The following is a 17,422-nucleotide window of genomic DNA, read 5'->3' as shown; positions in this document are numbered from 1 at the left end:
GTGACTTTATTTTGACCTAACCATAATTTGAGTTGGAAGTTGGGGAATGCTATAGAATGTTCCATCATTATCAAGATATTGCATCCCTCCGCTAGAATTGACCTTGCTGTTCTATTGGGGAAGACACCATCTTCAGTGGAGAATGATTCATCTAATCTGGATCCATCTCAGGCTCCTTCTCTTGCCCAGCCTCTTGTGTTCAGTAATTCGAAGCAGAGTGCCATAACACAGCCTGCTTCTGGAAACACATTTTCTCATCACAGTATGGTAAGTAAGAAACATGGTGTCTTTTAACCACACTTTCCTGCCAACCCCAGCACATACATGTAGTACTGCCTTCTGGTGACACAGATTTGGGGCAGGGTAAAGCATCCCCTTTTGTGCCTTAAGCATTCTTAGGTGTAGAAATAAAGAGTTGTATAATAAGGGTGCCACCAGAGGAGGACTTCGTTTTGGATGGACTAAGTCTTCTAAAAATGAGTCAGCATCACTTACTCAATGCTCACTGTGCTGAACATTATTTGCTCTTAAAGAAGAAAAAAAATGACATAAAATTTTATAATCTTTTTTTAATCTTCAACTTTTATGGAAGGTTGTAGCACTTCCCTATTTCTTCATAGAGCAGAATTACCATAAATTTGTTTAAACCAGACGTTTTTGGATTAGACTTCCAAAAACTTGAGGTTTTCCTGAATGTTTCTACTATCTGTTACTCCTTTTTTCTATGAGCAAGGATCAGGTCACTTGCTCTGCGTGCCTTATAGAGCTGTAGAAAGATGGAATAAGATCATGGATAAGGGCTCTACAACTGAGAGCAACAGTGATACTGTTTATTAATACATAGAATACTTATGGCCATATGACTCATTGATTCAGCTAAAACATTCAAGGTCGTTAACTATAGCAAAAAAATCATTTAAGCTAGGGATGCCTGGGTAGCTCAGCAGTGGAGCATCTGCCTTTGGCTCAGGGCGTGATCCCGAATCCGGGATCTGGGATTGAGTCCCACATTGGGCTCCTTGCAGGGAGCCTGCTTCTCCCTCTGCCTGTGTCTCTGCCCCCCCCCCCCCTGTCTCTCATGAATAAATAAATAAAATCTTAAAAAAAAAATCATTTAAGCTGAACTAAGATGATGCAAGGACCTTTTTTTTTTTTGTAACTTAAAGGAAACTTTATTTGCAGTAAATAAGGATCATTTGGGGAGAGACCTTTTTTGGGGGGGAGGGACCAATTTTTTTTTTAACAGCATATCCTAAGAAGAATTGCTTTTTCTTTTTTTCTCTTTGCTTTTCCCTTCCTGTCTGTTTATTTTTTGGTGGAGGTACACTGTAGTTGTAAGAGGTAAGAGACCATGTGTGTGCATATAGTTTTATTTTTCTAGTAGTAGGATTATAGTAATTATTTTAAATAGGAAACAGCTGAGCTAGCCTCTGATCCAGAACTGTCAGTTTTTAACTACTGTCTTAAAATTTTATGTGTTAATAGTAATTTGGTAATTGATACTCTGTCATATATGAAAGGTGACAGGTGAGAAAAGGTGAGAAAGAAGGGACAGGGAGTGGAACATTAGGATTAAAAAAATGAGACAAAAATCATAAGATGGGGTCATGAAGATAAGGAAATAACTGTCAATTCTTGAGATATATATGGCAGGAAAAAGTGAAGTGCTCTGTATTTCTTTTAATTGGCTTTATAATGTCTGGAATTGTGAAGATTTACAACCAAATTCAAACTCTGATATCGAAATTAATGTCAGCATATTTCATTTATCCTAACATTCTGTTTAATATGTCACATGAAGTTAAAGTAAATAAAAATAACGTATTCTATTAGTTGTATTAATCACTGTGCTATTTATTAATGTTAGAGGAGTAATTTCCCTTAAAACATAATAGATGTAAATAATACAGGTGTTCCCCATTATCATGGATGATACATGGACATTATCTAATGTTCTATCTCTTTTTTTAAAGATTTTTATTTACTTATTCATGAGAGACAGAGAGAGAGGGACAGAGACAAAGACAAAAGCAGAGGGAGAAGCAGGCTCCATGCAGGGAGCCTGATGTGGGACTCGATCCCAGAACCCTGGAATCACTCCCCGGGGCCAAAGCTGCTAAACTGCTGCACCATGCAGGTGTCCCGTGCTATGTCTTTCTCCCTTTCTTTCTTTCTTCCTTTCTTTCTTTTCTTTTCTCTTTTCTTTTCTTTTTTCTTTCTTTCTTTCTTTTTCTCTTTCTTTCTTTCTTTCTTTCTTTCTTTCTTTCTTTCTTGTTTATTCATTCATTCATTCATTCATTCATTCATTCATTCAGAGAGAGCGAGAGAGAGGCAGAGACAGGCAGAGGGAGAAGCAGGCTCCGTGCAGGAAGCCTGACATGGGACTTGATCCCGGATCTCCAGGATCACACCCTGGGCTGCAGGCGGCGCTAAACCGCTGCACCACCGGGGCTGCCCTTTTTTTAAATTTATTAATGAGAGACACAGAGAGAGGGAGACAGAGACACAGGCAGAGGGAGAAGCAGGCTCCATGCAGGGAGCCCGATGTGGGACTGCATCCGGGGTCTCCAGAATCAGGCCCTGGGCTGAAGGCGGCACTAAACCGCTGCGCCACCGGGGCTGCCCTCCTGTGCTATGTCTTTAATGTAAAGCTTTGCACTTGCAGACTATTTGATAATCATTGCTATGTGAGATCATCTCTCTGTCATAATCCCATACTTTTAACTTGACTTTTGGTGTTTGTTTTTATAATCTTGTGATGTAGACTGGAGAGGGAAAAATGACTTACTTTGGATTAGACAGATTGGTTTTGTATAAGAAGGCATTGCTCAGGGGCACCTGGGTGGCTCCGTCAGCTAAATGTCCCTCTTGGTTTTGGCTCAGATTGTGATCTCGAGGTTGAGAGATTGAGCCCTGCACCAGGCTCTGTGCTCAGTGGGGAGTCTGCCTGGGATTCTGGGATTCTGTCGCCCTACCTTCCCCCACTTGTGCTTTCTCTCTCTCTCTCTCTCTCTCTCTCTCTCTCTCTCTCTAAAAATAAGTAAATCTTCAAAATAAAACAAAACACTGCTTAGTGTTGATGAGGATGAAATGGTTGAGTAAGACCCTAAGGAAAACTAGATTTTAAATCTCCCTGAAGGTGTTTTGGAGTAGTCAGGGCCTTCATCTTCTGGAGGAGGCTAGTCTTACCTGGCAATAGGGAGTGGGGAAAATCTCCCCAAAGCATTCAGTAAATTTTGCTTTGTTATTCGTGATCATGATCACTCTATAGAACTTGGATCCACACAGATAAAATAAATCATACTGAGTCATTATTTGTCTAGTGCAGAAGTTTTTTTTTTTTAATTAATTTATTTATTTATGATAGAGAGAGAGAGGCAGAGACATAGGCAGAGGGAGAAGCAGGCTCCATGCACCGGGAGCCTGACGTGGGATTCGATCCCGGGTCTCCAGGATCGCGCCCTGGGCCAAAGGCAGGCGCCAAACCGCTGCGCCACCCAGGGATCCCTAGTGCAGAAGTTTTGATAGGCCCTTGGCTTCTTCTCTTTGCTTCTGTGCTGGTTACTAGCAGCATTGAGGTGAGGCTCCCATCAGTTCTTCTTACTTTGCAGCTATTTAGTGGAGGGGGGAATGATCTTCTTGACTAAAGTGAAATTTGATGTTAGCTTTCATATTAATTTAATAATTACATACTGGTTGATTTAAAATTTTAAAAGGGAAAAAAATTTCTTCTAGTCATTAGATCTTTATCCCTGGGGAGGAGTGATAGTGTAACTTTTAATGGTTCTCATCTTTTTGAGTGCTTATTATGTGCTATGCATGTATTAAATGCTTTATGTACATAATCTGTTTGATCCTCCTCCAACTTTATGCAATACTATTTTCAGGTAAGGAAAATGAGGTACAGAAAAATTACAAATAACTTTTCCACGATTACATAGCCAGGATTTGAAAGGAGGCAGTCTGGCTGCAGAGATTGTGCCCTAAAGGGCTAGACTGTGTACTCAGTCTAGTGACATTCCTTACTTGTCTGATCTCTACTGGCTCTCCCTGTAGAAAAGTGTGTTTCTGAGTAGTGAACACATTTGCTTGCTGTAGATATTTCTCCTCTCTCTGTTGATTTACAGGTGAGCATGTTAGGGAAAGGATTTGGTGATGTCGGTGAAGCCAAAGGTGGCAGTACCACGGGCTCCCAGTTCTTGGAGCAGTTCAAGACTGCTCAGGCCCTGGCCCAGTTGGCGGCACAACATTCTCAGTCTGGAACCACCACCACCTCCTCTTGGGACATGGGCTCTGCCTCCCAATCCCCTTCGCTGGTGCAGTACGGTGAGAAGGATGGAAAGTGACTTGAATTCTTTAAGCGTTGGAGCATTAATGCCAGGAGCTGGCAAAAGTCAGGGGTGGGGTTGGGTGGAAAACGTGTCCTGAAGTTAGGGGAAGGGCTGCCAGCTGGCTAGTTTCCCGAACTGATTTTCCCCAGTCAGATAGGCTGAGTTCAGAAAGCTAGAGGGAATAGTAAAGAGTTGAGACTCAGTATCTCTTTATCAAAATTAGATACATACATAGTTGTAGTCTTCAGTTACCCTGGGGTTTTTTTTAGATTCTCCCTAGATTGGTTTTTAGTGTTTGAAAACAACATGTTACCTTTGAAAAGGTTCATGGACTTCACCATTTTAGAATTTTACACTCTAAATATGGGCATTTACTGGGCTCCTTCTTACACAGGGTAATAGCACTGATTCCATTAACTTATACTTAGAACGGATATGATCCAGTGATTGTCACTTTTAGAAATGAGAGTAAATCCTAAAAGAGAACCTGTTTATATGGGGTACTGAATCTTTAGGGCCTTATTTTGTAGCTCTAGAGCAGGATAATAGCATTTTATTGAGGTTTATTAGCATCTCTGGCCTTACACATATTGGGTTTCTTCATGCAGATTTGAAGAACCCAAATGATTCAACAGTGCACAGCCCCTTTACCAAACGCCAGGCTTTCACCCCATCTTCAACCATGATGGAGGTATTCCTTCAGGAGAAGCCATCCGCGGTGGCTACCTCCACAGCTGCACCTCCACCCCCCTCTTCTCCTCTGCCAAGCAAATCCACCTCGGCCCCACAGATGTCTCCCGGGTCTTCAGACAACCAGTCCTCCAGTCCACAGCCGGCTCAGCAAAAATTGAAACAGCAGAAGAAAAAGGCCTCCTTGACTTCAAAGGTATTTGAATTTTTGAGATGGGTGTCATCTGAGGGCAAAAGGGATGCGGGATTAGGGAATTGAGAGTCTAAGGGGAGAGTCTGGATCCCTGGGTGACAGCGATTTAGCACCTGCCTTCAGCCCAGGGAGTGATCCTGGAGTCCTGGGATTGAGTCCCATATCCGACTCCTGCATGGAGCCTGCTTCTCCCTCTGCCTGTGTTCTCTGCCCCTCTCTCTTTCTCTCTCTCTCTCATGAATAAATAAACATTAAAAAAAAAGAGGGGAGAGTCTGTATATTTGAAGGAGAAATTTTTATTAGTCCTATAGTAATGTTGTAATAAAACCATTACTTTTACTTTACAGATTCCTGCTCTGGCTGTGGAAATGCCTGGCTCAGCAGATATCTCAGGGCTAAACCTGCAGTTTGGGGCATTGCAGTTTGGGTCAGAGCCTGTCCTTTCTGATTATGAGTCCACCCCCACCACGAGCGCCTCTTCAAGCCAGGCTCCAAGTAGCCTCTATACCAGCACGGCCAGGTAGAAGAAACATCAATTTTAAGACTTTAGTTCTTGAGCTTCTACTACTTTTTCTGAGTCTCTTGCTGATTCCTATAACTCTGAAGAGGCCCAGCCTCTGACTGAGCGAAGGAAAAGTAGCCCGATTGTATTTTGTGAAGCATTTCAAAATAAACAGATGGAAATACACCGCTAGGGTACTTCTAGAGTGTCCATGCCCAGTTCTGAAGAGGCATGTGTAGCACCTTTAAATGCCCTCCCATTAGCATCTGGCTAATGATGCTTTTGGCACATTTGGTCCTTTGGTGTGGGCTTTATGCCAATGAAGGGTGTGACTGGCCTACTAGGGAATATATAGCATTGATATAGCATATAAGTTAAAAGAAACCTTTCCTGCCTTCTCTGATAACTTTCAGGGAGGGCCAACATAAGCAATAGAAAATCCTGGAGGAATTTCTGGGACTAGGCTGTTTTCCTCAGTACTTTGAATTTAAAAATACAGGATTAAACCCTAGCGAATCATAACTGCCATTAATGCATGTGAATATTTTAAAAGTTCTTCTCAGGGGAGTTCTACTTTATATCTAATAGGGCTATTGAGAGAGCCGGGGTCTCAGAATTCCTTAAAATGAATATGAGTAAAAGGTAACTTTTCCTGTGCTTAGGGTTCACGTTAGGATATATCAAAGGAAAAAAAAAAAAGAGTAGTCTTTTCTACTTTGGCCTCTTTTTCTTACGGGTGTAAGAATGTTTTAGGTTAGACCCCTGACTCTGTAGAATGTGGAATACCTATGGTTGTCGGGAGAAAATCGTTTATTTGTTGCTAGAAGTTTTCTTTCTGAATGTAATGGAATTACTATTATAGAAGATCTCCGCCATTTCCTTGTTACCAGTGGGTCTGTTCTGCTTCATTTCTCTGAGATTTTCCTTCTGCATTCCCCACAGTGAATCTTCATCCACAATCTCATCTAACCAGAGTCAGGAATCCGGTTATCAGAGCGGTCCAATTCAGTCGACAACCTATACCTCCCAAAATAATGCTCAGGGTCCTCTGTATGAACAGAGGTCCACACAGACTCGGCGATACCCCAGCTCGATCTCCTCATCACCCCAAAAGGACCTGACTCAGGCAAAGGTAGTGGGTTTACAAGTCCCTGGGTGCTAGTTAGAACAATATTGGGCAAAGACTCTTCAGTGTCTCTCTCTTCTTGACAAATGGTGCTGGGATACCTCAGAAGTGCTGACTGAGAAGCTGAAACCACATTTCTGTGATTGGTGAAATTAAAAAGTTCTTTTCAGCAAACCTGGAGATTCAGAGCCAGAAAACCATTCTCTTTGTAGTAAAGATTCCTTCTCTGTGGTAGAATCAGTGTCAAATAATTGTTTACTTTTTTGAGACGATCTGAGTGCTAGACCCCTGGGTGTCTATCAGTAGATACCTTGCTGACCCAGCAAGGGGACAGCATGTCCCAGGGTGCTGTGGAGGGACAGTCATGTGCAGCCAGAAACTGGCTGGTTTGGCTGATCTGACATACTTCCTGTCCTCCCCCAGGGCCCTGGACTTAGGCCTTCCCTGTGTCTCCTCTGGGTTTGTGACCTCTTGAGCAGTTTAGGAGTTGTCTTTGCTGCCATGGGTCACAAAGGATTGGTGTACCTTGTTTTCTTTCTTTCTTTCTTTCTTTCTTTCTTTCTTTCTTTCTTTCTTTCTTTCTTTCTTTTTTTTTTTTTTTTTTTGTGTGTGTGTACCTTGTTTTTATTCCCATTTTAAATTCTTGTAGTTTTGTTTGCTAGTCTTTGTTCTGTTAATCCTTTAGTTAGCTTGCAGATTTATTAATGGATATTGAGCTGAGTCAGTGCTAACTTGACCTGTTTACTTGAGTTTGTCTTTTCCTTACTCCTCTGTTTTTTGTCCCAGAATGGCTTCAGCTCTGTGCAGGCCACGCAGTTACAGACCACGCAATCTGTTGAAGGTGAGTGTTCTCTAGACATTTGCCTCTACATTCTAGTGTTTTTCCTCCTCTCTTAGTATTTTTGCTTTTCTTAGATTATAGTGAGAAGAGCCCTGGCTCTTCTGGTTATACTCTTCATTTGGTTCTGCTTTGCTATTTAATAGCAAACAAACCTAAGTTTTTCTGTGTTTTAGAACAGTGATAACACCCTTGGCTCCTTTGTTGGGTAAATGAGATCAGTGCTCTGAAATGCTTGGAATTTAGGCAAAAAAAAAGAAAAAGGAGGAGAGAGTCAACCTAAACACATACAGTCCATTATTAAATAACTCAACACTTTTAGCTTGGGGACAGCCTAGGACTCCCATGAACAGGAGTTATCTCTTCACTTCTCCTAGACCCTCCTTTTCCTCTGATGAGGTGAATTATTTATGCTTTATTTCTAGGTGCTACAGGCGCTGCAGTGAAATCTGACTCACCTTCTGCTCCTGGCATCCCCCCTCTCAGTGAAACCGTGTCTGCAGCTTCCTTACTGACAACAGCCGGTCAACATTCATCATCGTTGGGTGGCTTGAGCCACGGTGAGGAGAGTCCAAATACTACCACCACACAACACAGCAGGTGATTTGGGTTACGGTTGGACGCTGGGGTTGGGAGGGGTGGTATTGGCTCCCTGCCTCGGTCCTGCCTTGCTGCCTGGTGGGGGCCACATTAGTGAGGTGGACGACTTGAAAACTGTGGGAAGCAGAAGCAGAGGAGGCCTGTCCTCCTTTCTCAGCAGCCACTCTCATTCTGTCTGCTGCCCACCTTTGGCTGGCCACAGTGCTCCCCACGATCTCAGGCTTCCTTGGTCCCATATTCTGCCTTATCTCCTCGTCTGTGTTCCTGACAGAAGCTCCCAGTCAAATAATCATAACACTGTGAAATAATCATAACACTGTGCCTGATGGCAACCTCTTCTTTGCAGCACATTATCCACACAGCAGAATACCCTTTCGTCATCCACATCTTCGGGGCGCACTTCTACATCCACTCTTTTGGTAAGTGTGATGCTGCAAAAGAGAACGTGTGGTTTTCTTGCACTTAGAACTCTCCAACTGTAAGACTTCTGAAGAAGTGATTCCTGGAAATCTCTTCACGAGGTGGCAAAATGATCATTGATCTCAGGTTGCGGGAATGGAATAAAAGGATGTTGGGAGGCAGGAGAATCCAGAAATACTAGAGAGCTGTGAGCCAATTCTCCAAACCCTGGATGTGACTCTTGAGTCTTTATGTGACTTTTTCTTTGCTTTTCTTCTCAACACTGAAGTGGGTGGGGCTTTGTGTGCTCTGGTAAATGCTGTAGGGACGCCCCTTTCTCACTGCTACAGCATTCTCATTCCTTGGTCTGAGTATGCTGAACATGGCTACTAAAAGTCATGTGTGAGTCTGAGCATCCTTTGAAAGTGCAGGCCAGATGAAAGCTTTTGACCAAATAATTAATTTCGCTATTGTGATTTGGAACAACCATTTGGGGAATTAGGCTGAGATGGTAAGGAAGACTCATTCTGGGCAAAGGTGTCTGGTTTGCCAGAAACCAAGGGGAAGATGGTGCTGAGGCTTCCTGAAAAGTGTTTTTCCTTAAATATAAATATTCTCCTTGATGAGTCTTGGGGAATGGGTAGCTGGAGGATAATTTGTAATTTCTTCTAATTCCTTTGGCAGAGGACACCCCGTACTCTGCCTCAGCTTTTTAAATTGGGAACCTGATACGCTCTCACCAACAGAAGGGAGTATGCATCTCTTCTGACCTGTTTTGCTAATCACTGTTTCCTCCTCCTGTCTTCCACTGCTCCCCCTTTTTAAGCACACAAGCGTGGACAGTGAGGCGAACCTCCATTCTTCCTCCAGCACTTTTTCCACCACATCCAGCACGGTTTCTGCGCCTCCCCCAGTGGTCAGTGTCTCTTCTAGTCTCAACAGCGGCAGCAGCTTGGGCCTCAGCCTCAGCAGCAATTCCACTGTCACAGCCTCGACTCGGAGCTCAGTTGCTACAACTTCAGGTAGAAGGTGGATGGCATTCGTCTGGGACAGAGGAAAGAAGTAATTGTGTGACAGGATACAAATGTGGTTTCTCTTTTAGGAAAAGCTCCTCCCAACCTCCCTCCTGGGGTCCCGCCATTGTTGCCTAATCCGTACATTATGGCTCCTGGGCTGTTACATGCCTATCCGGTAAGTGAGACGACGCACCTTCTCCAGAAGGTGAAGGTGGGTGGCCACTCTAGAGAGGAAGGACTAAACAAAAGCCATTTCTTCTATTTGTATTTTCTGTGAGTGAAACACAGATTCTGGGCCTCTGAAGCCAAAGGCCAGAGTGTCCACCTGGAATCCCTTTTAGTTTTCTCAAAGAATTATTTTCTCTGGTTGGATTGATTCCCTGTCTTGGAGGGTCTGTGCTGGCTTTGACTAGTCAGAGCAGAGTTCCCTGACCTGATATCTGGGACTATCTAAGAGGGGCCGATGGACAGTGGTAGCTGTTTGCCCTGGGGCATCTTCCGTCAAATCCATGGATTCAGTGTCTATTAAGTGAAGGGTATTTATTTGAAATGTTTAAAAAGACATCTGTTCTTGCTCCTCAGTGTAGGTGAATATCATACAGAGGAAACATCCATTTTACATTTTTTTTAACAATAAACATAACAATTTAGTAGTTATATGTTACAGAAAATGAGTAAAATGTGAATTCTTCCTGAAAGAGATAATTTTAAGTATTTATTTATTCATGAGAGACATATACAGAGAGGCAGAGACACAGAGGGAGAAGCAGGCTCCCCACAAGGAGCCCGATGTGGGACTTGATCCTGGATCCCAGGATAATGCCCTGAGCTGAAGGCAGACATTCCACCACTGAGCCACCCAGGCATCCCAGGGAAAGCCTTAGAACCTTTTCCCAAATCACTGAATCTCTTTGTACTTCACTTCTTTCCTCTTAAACGAAACTGAAAGAAGTAATCTATGACCTATTCTTCCTAAGAATGACTTAGCTCTGGGTGCCTGGGTGGCTCAGTGGTTGAGCCTGTGGGGAGCCTGCTTCTCCCTCTGCCTTTGTCTCTGCCTCTCTCTCTCTGTCTCTCTCATGACTAAATAAATAAAATCTTAAAAAAAAAAAATGAATGGCTTAGCTTGTCTCTTAGCACCTTGGTTTGCTCCTATGGTAACCAGTTCCTATTAATATTGTTACATGTTTGTATTTTCTAGCCACAAGTATATGGTTACGATGACTTACAGATGCTTCAGACAAGGTTTCCCTTGGTGAGTATGTGATGTAGAGCTTAAGAAAAGAAAGTGATTTTCACCTTACTGTTGAGAGGATTATTGTAGGTGTTCAGTTGATAACTCACAGGCTTAGCTCTCCCCAGCCTGTACCCTCCATGTGCAAACTTTGGTTCAAGATCTCTTAGAATACAGGGACTTGGAAAGTGGTTTTAACAGAAGATAACTTTCCTTTTTTTAATTGGTTGTGACTTCCTCGAAGTAAACAAGTTTTAAGCTAATGTATAGCTCAGAGTTCTCTGGAGCTCTCTGGATGCTTTTTATGTATCAGGCACTTTGAATTACAGAAAGACTAGTTATTTTTCAGTAGTAGATTCTTAGGGATAGTACCTAAAGATTTGAGAATATTTTTGGTTCTGTTGGACTTGATGTATTTCCTGGCGAGCATACCCGTAGACCTCGTCTGACTGTGCTTGTGGCCAGGCGAGGGGGACAGTGTATGCAAGAGTAACTTGGAGTTCGTGCCAGGTCTAGCCAGCTAAATCAGTAGCTGGATAAATTGCAGCACTCCCAACATTCTGCCTCTTAACCCTGTGCTGTTACTCATGCTGGGAAGTGGCATTGAGTGTCTGCTCTTTGATTTCTCTCTTCTAGGATTACTACAGCATCCCATTTCCCACGCCCACCACTCCACTGACTGGGAGGGATGGTAGCCTGGCCAGCAACCCTTACTCTGGTACGGTTGGGATGGAGCCGAACGAAGGGAGAATGTGTTGGGATTGGTGAATAGCAAGAAAGGACCCATTTCTCACTTTAACTAAGACCTTTGGCGGAAGGTATAGAGCAGATGTGATGAATCAGGGTGGGTAGATTTGCAATGCTGCTGAAGATTGAGATTTCCTTCTCTTCCTGCTTTGTCGTCTCCCTGAAGTTCCGAAGTAATACCTTGACTTAGTTTTCTCTGCCATTCTCCAGTTTTTTCCAGGAAGTACAGTGTTTGAACTGGCCTTCCTTTGCCCTTCTTTGCTCCTGTTCCCTGCTCACAGTGGTAGTCTCGTTGCCTTGCTAAGCCACGATCCTTTTTATGCCTGACAGGTTGTCCTCTTTGACCTATCTTTTTCCCTGTTACTATTCTGAGTCCAGCAATGAGTGTTCTTTGAGGAGAAGCAGGGGAAAGTGGGAAGGGTGGGGAATGAAGGATAGGAATGGATAGGGAAATCATGCAGGAGCTTTGATCTGGGGGCCTGTCTCCCACAGGACGGTACAGGCATCTGACATTTGGCTCAATTTTGCACTGTGCTGTGTGCTCAGTGGTGCCACATGTTGCTGCAAGGAAACGTAATTCAAAGAGTCTTGGATCAGGGTCTTCTGGAATCTTGTGAAGCCAAGAGAAGGAAATTTGCTTTAGGGTCAGGGGTGAAGGAAGTAGCAGGTACATTTAGCCTCTTCTGTCATAGGTGACCTCACAAAGTTTGGCCGTGGGGATGCCTCCTCCCCGGCCCCGGCCACAACCTTGGCCCAACCCCAACAGAACCAGACGCAGACTCACCACACCACACAGCAGACATTCCTGAACCCGGCGCTGCCTCCTGGCTACAGTTATACCAGCCTGCCATACTACACAGGGGTTCCGGGCCTCCCCAGCACCTTCCAGTATGGGCCTGCTGTGTTCCCTGTGAGTACCTGGCCTTGGCCTTTCCTTGTGGCCATGAAGAGTCCCAGCCTCCCAGACACTGTCCTAGCTGCCTTCAAGGCTATATGACTTTTTAATAATGGATAAGGAGAAATAGTTCCCCCTTTGGCCTGTTTCTGGCCTGGGGACGGGAGGGGGGCTGGCATTGGTGGTATTGGGATAGAGGTTACCTGTTCTCCATTCTCTAAAGAGGGGACGTGACACCATACAGATGTGTCCCCTGGACTGCCCTTCTTCCCTGCTGCCACTCGCCCCTTTCTCTTCCTTCAGGCAACCATTTTGTGACTTCACTGGTAGATTTTATAAAGCTCCATAGGGAGCTCTATAAAGCTTATTTCACTAAGCAAACTGATCAGCCTGCCTCAGGATGGTAGCTGTCTGAATGCCTGATTCCTGGAGTAGGACAGGTCGGGGGAAAGGCTCACTGTCACCGTTGTCACCTCACTCCTGGCCCTTTTGCTCTCTAGGTGGCTCCTACCTCTTCCAAGCAGCATGGTGTGAATGTCAGCGTGAATGCATCGGCCACCCCTTTCCAACAGCCAAGTGGATATGGGTCTCACGGATACAACACTGGTAAGCTTACCTTGACCTGGGCTGTCCGTAATGGTTATAGGATGTGACTGAAGGAGTTTTAGGGAGGAAGACGTGCTGCTTGAGAAAACAGGGTTGGTGAAGTGTGCCACTAGCAGCTCCATGTAAGATTTTTCATGTTTGGCTGATATGGGTGTCTATCTGAGCAGCACCAGCGGAGATGCTTAACGTTAAAACACATGTCCAGCACTCATGCCCTGGGGCATGTGTTGGCTGTTAGAATATGTTGGCTGACCTAAACGCTGGGCGGGAAGCAGAGCCAGGGGCCCCAGTATTTCATGGAGATGTCAGTGGAGGTACGTGTTAGGATGTCTGGTAGTGGTAATACAGAAGCAGAGGTGCTTCCTGAATAGCAGAGTTGGGTGGGTTTGGCATACACTCCTTTTCTCATGCAACCCCTTTCCGTTCCCTATTTGGGAGATCTAGGATGTGGAGAGAAAGGCATGGGTTGTGAATGCTCAACACAGGGAGAGCTGGACCTTAGAATCCCTTGTTTGTATGGTTGGTTTCTTGACAAGCTCTGTTTGCACATTTGATGGCAGGAGGGAAATGTAGAAATCCTCTCAATGGGCACTGACCTGAAAGATACCCAGTCTGTCCCCTGCTCCTATACCTGACACCTGTACTCCGCTTCTGGAGGACAGGGACTAAGGAGTCGTTTTTGAATAAAACCGTGCCATCTACTTTTGTCCATGATTTGTAGACAAATATGGGGAAGAGGTTGTTGGAGTTGCAGAGAGTTGGGGTTGGGGGTTTTTCAAAATCCTAAGCTCACTTACGTGTTCATGGTGATTTGGATGGAGCTGCATCTGTGTTCTTACCCCTGTGTGGGCTCCAGGTGGGTCAGTTGCCCAAGGTTTTCCCTAATTGGGAAACTGAGCTGAGCACGGAGGGCAGTAGGCCTGGGAACTAACCGCGAGGTGGAGCTGTGAGCTGTGTCGGAGCACTCTGGGTGAGTCTGGATTTAACCTGGAGAAATCCTGGCATGCCTCACTCCTTGGAGCTGCTCCTCTCACTGAGCAAGATGCACCCTAATCCTTGGTGGGGAGGATTATAAGCTCTCTGGACTTGGAATGGCCCCATTCTCAGAACATTAGATTTAAGGTTTAGTTGGACCAGATTCAAGAATGTTAAGAGGTAGGTGATTGATAACATAAGAGAATGGCAAACCTCATTCTGGAAATCTTAGTTTCTTATGTCCCTTAAGATTTCAGAAATCTACTGTAACAGTTTTTTGAGCACCCCCAGTTCCCAACCCCACAGAGGGCTCTTGTCATCCCATTCCGCATCAACCTCTAAATTCATTTATTTTTATGTATTTGATTCCTTTTAGGAAGAAAATATCCACCCCCTTACAAGCATTTCTGGACGGCAGAGAGCTAATTTGGCCCAAGGCTGGGGGCTATGTTTTGTGTGTGTGTATAAATTTGCACTGAAGTCTTGTTTCAGAAACCAGACCACTGAGGAGAGCCTGCTGAGCTGAGGCCATGGCCTGCGTGGCTTGGGGAAATGAGTTGGTGGATACCTTCTGGGCTTTGAACTTGCCCTTCCCCCATTTCCCTCTCCCCCATGTGTCTGACCCTGTCTTACCCATTTCGAGTTCAAGCGGTGCAGCACCTCCGAAGCATCAATGCACACACCTGCTGTTGCTTTTGATTCTGGAAGGCATGTAGTTTCAACTTGTAACAAAATATTTGTAGTCTTCAATAAACTGTGGTATTTCTTTAGCTAACTCTGGCGTTCTTTCCGTGCATGTCTTTCTGGACACTAGGAGCCAATGTTGTGCTGTGGATGAAGGGGGGGGGGGGCTTTTCAATCAAATCCCAGCATAGCCAAAGAACTATTAACTTCTCGTCATGGTGATTTTATGAAGGGGGGCGAGGGGCAGCAGCCTCAGTTTCCAACCCTTTGATTGATCAGTAAAGAAAGCTATTGGTAGAAAATCCCTGATTCTCCCTGCTTATTACAGCTCTTCACTTTTCCACTCAGCTCTTTCCCTGGTCTCTGACGTGAGCAGAGGGAAAGGACAGAAACCGCTTGGAGTGTCCTGTCATGGTGAAAGGCAGAAGAGGTGGTTTTCAGAGCTGGTTTAGGGAAGTGGCTTCCAAGGGCCTTGGCCAGGTGGCTGGTTGAGATCTGATGAAGTCTTTAGTGACCAGCTAGTTGATGACTCAGGCTGTGTACACTGCTGGCCTGCAACATCGTTCTTATTCTTCATCCCTTGGTAGGCTTTTCAGGGATTGTGGAGTACTCGTGGTTTTGTACTTGTGGGTGTAGCTAAGGATGCGTGGGAGAGGTTTGCTTAGACGACTCCTTGACTATGGAAATTCTTATCCTCACTCAGTCTAATTACTAGTACACCTCACCCCTTTGTTGACAGTTACCTTGTAGGCTGAGAACACCATCCTTTGTTCATTGGAAACCCAGATACCCCATTCCCCTAGAGGCTGCCATGCTGGGAGACATTAGTTCTCGTTTCTCCTCCACCGTCCACATCATGTCAGTGTGGCCGTCACTGCTTGGGAGTGGGGGATAGACGGGATGTTGACTGTTGGAAGGAAAGCTCTAGTCTGATGAGCTTTCTCATAACTGGGGAAGGGTAAGTGGGGAAGCTGACAGCTGTTCCATTAGTGCTCACACTCAGGCTGTTAGGGCTGCTACACTGTTGTCTCATCCTGCATCTCCAGTCCCTTTAACCACCCCGACTACAGCCTCAAGCCTAGAAGCTGGATGTTAACTAGTCCAGACTCTGGAAAGAATGAAACCAGGGTGGGGGGCACTCCAGAACTAAACTCCTCCCTGCTACCCAGCTCTAGAAACCAGTAGGCCTTTTCTCCCATCCAGTGTGGGGTGACCCTGGGTGTCTGCAGGGTGTTTGAACTTTTGTGTCTTTGATTTCCTTCAAAAACGTTGTTTGTATCCTGTCTGTCCTGCCTCACTCTCAGCCCTTCCACACAAACCTTCCCAGTGGCCTAGTCTTTTCCATAAATGAACTGTTCTTAATGCCTATTACCCATTAAGAGGGAAGGGGAAGATCTACCCCATCGGTCCCTGGGTCGACCCCTTTTATTTCAGGGCCTTTGAAGTGATGGGGCCGTATTTCTCATGCTGTTTCCATAGTTCTGTTCTTTGTCTTGGCTCCTCCACCGAACCATCTAGACTTGTGCTATGAAAGAAAGATCCTGCAGCGGCTATCCAAAGGGGGCTTAACTTTTTGAAGGCTGCCTTTGTCCTAGACATTGGGGGGATTGGGGTTCTGGAGTTTGAAGGGGGAACTGCTATTGAGTTATGGGGGAGTTTGTGATTTGGTCAGTTTATAGACAGTGCTTCTTAAATACTCTTCCATCAAAGTGCCCCTCCCAGCAGGAGAGAAGGATCAAGGACACAGGCTGAAATGCAGTTTTTCTGGTTTCATTTTATCTCCTGTGATGAGACTGAATGTTTCCTTAAAAGTGTGCTTTAAATTCCAAATTAAATGGAGTTATTTTTCCTCAAATATTGGCATAAAATCTCTCTAGTAAGATGCTGGATTATGTTATCTGATGACTTTTTCCTGTCTTCCTGACCCATGGCCCCATACCTGAGAGTAGTTATATGTATTTCAGTTTAGGGAGTAGAAATTAAAATGAGGAATGGTACTGCTTTAGTTTCTTTTAGGTGGTGGTAGTGGTAGGAGGGAGTTCACCAGGAAATGTGCAGGTTGGTGGGAGTATGGATCAGAGCCCGTGTCTCATGGAGAAGCTCAAGTTGTAAACAACGAGGATGTCAGGTTTTGTGTTCCACGTAGACTGTAGGAGATAGCCTACCCCCACTGCCTTCCTAACCCCCTCCCTTCCCCATGCTTAGGCTTAAATTAGTTAGCTGGAAGTGCACCTCTCCATCAGCTCGTTAAGTCATAAGTACATAGCCGAAAAGAGCCAAGACTGGAGCAGCCGGGCCAGGGAAGCTGAGACTCCAAGAACGGACCATGCTCTTGGGGCTGGATTGGATTGCTCCTTGAGCACTTTTCTTATGCTGTGAAAGCACAGATCCTGAGCCCAAAGGTCTCTTCTGAACAGGAAGAGCCCAGATTACCTGTCTTAGGAGCAGGACTGAGCGGAGTCTGGGTGGGTTGATTTGAAATGGACATTAAAATTTTATTACATTTCTTTTCAGCTTTGGCACAAAAGTGTTTTGAAAACTATATGCTAGTGAGATTTGGCTATATCCGCTTGCCCCACAAAAAGT

At 44.8% G+C, this 17,422-nt stretch overlaps 1 protein-coding gene and 1 non-coding gene across 15 annotated transcripts in view; both read left to right on the top strand.

The window, feature by feature from the left end:
- UBAP2L (ubiquitin associated protein 2 like) overlaps positions 1–17,422 on the top strand; it is a 41,159-nt gene that overhangs the window by 20,635 nt on the left and 3,102 nt on the right. For 11 of the 14 annotated variants that reach the window (XM_055324118.1, XM_055324116.1, XM_055324117.1 and 8 more), the window contains 14 exons: positions 96–267; positions 4,128–4,326; positions 4,940–5,217; positions 5,562–5,734; positions 6,659–6,848; positions 7,629–7,683; positions 8,106–8,280; positions 8,627–8,699; positions 9,506–9,701; positions 9,782–9,870; positions 10,897–10,950; positions 11,566–11,647; positions 12,369–12,586; positions 13,072–13,177. In XM_055324118.1, coding sequence (XP_055180093.1) covers positions 96–267; positions 4,128–4,326; positions 4,940–5,217; positions 5,562–5,734; positions 6,659–6,848; positions 7,629–7,683; positions 8,106–8,280; positions 8,627–8,699; positions 9,506–9,701; positions 9,782–9,870; positions 10,897–10,950; positions 11,566–11,647; positions 12,369–12,586; positions 13,072–13,177 — 2,060 coding nt within the window. Of the gene's footprint in view, positions 1–95; positions 268–4,127; positions 4,327–4,939; positions 5,218–5,561; positions 5,735–6,658; positions 6,849–7,628; positions 7,684–8,105; positions 8,281–8,626; positions 8,700–9,505; positions 9,702–9,781; positions 9,871–10,896; positions 10,951–11,565; positions 11,648–12,368; positions 12,587–13,071; positions 13,178–14,528; positions 14,928–17,422 lie in introns of those variants that run through there. The other 3 variants (XM_055324121.1, XM_055324120.1, XM_055324119.1) reach the window with 1 other exon arrangement.
- On the top strand, positions 11,354–11,490 carry LOC129509204 (small nucleolar RNA SNORA58). Its single transcript, XR_008664313.1, has one exon. It is a non-coding gene; the product is annotated as a small nucleolar RNA SNORA58 (small nucleolar RNA).

Source organism: Nyctereutes procyonoides, unplaced genomic scaffold (assembly GCF_905146905.1).
Source record: "Nyctereutes procyonoides isolate TBG_1078 unplaced genomic scaffold, NYPRO_anot_genome, whole genome shotgun sequence".
Lineage (NCBI taxonomy): Eukaryota > Metazoa > Chordata > Mammalia > Carnivora > Canidae > Nyctereutes > Nyctereutes procyonoides.
Note: the sequence above shows the minus strand (reverse complement) of the source record. Positions and strands in the feature narration are given on the sequence as shown.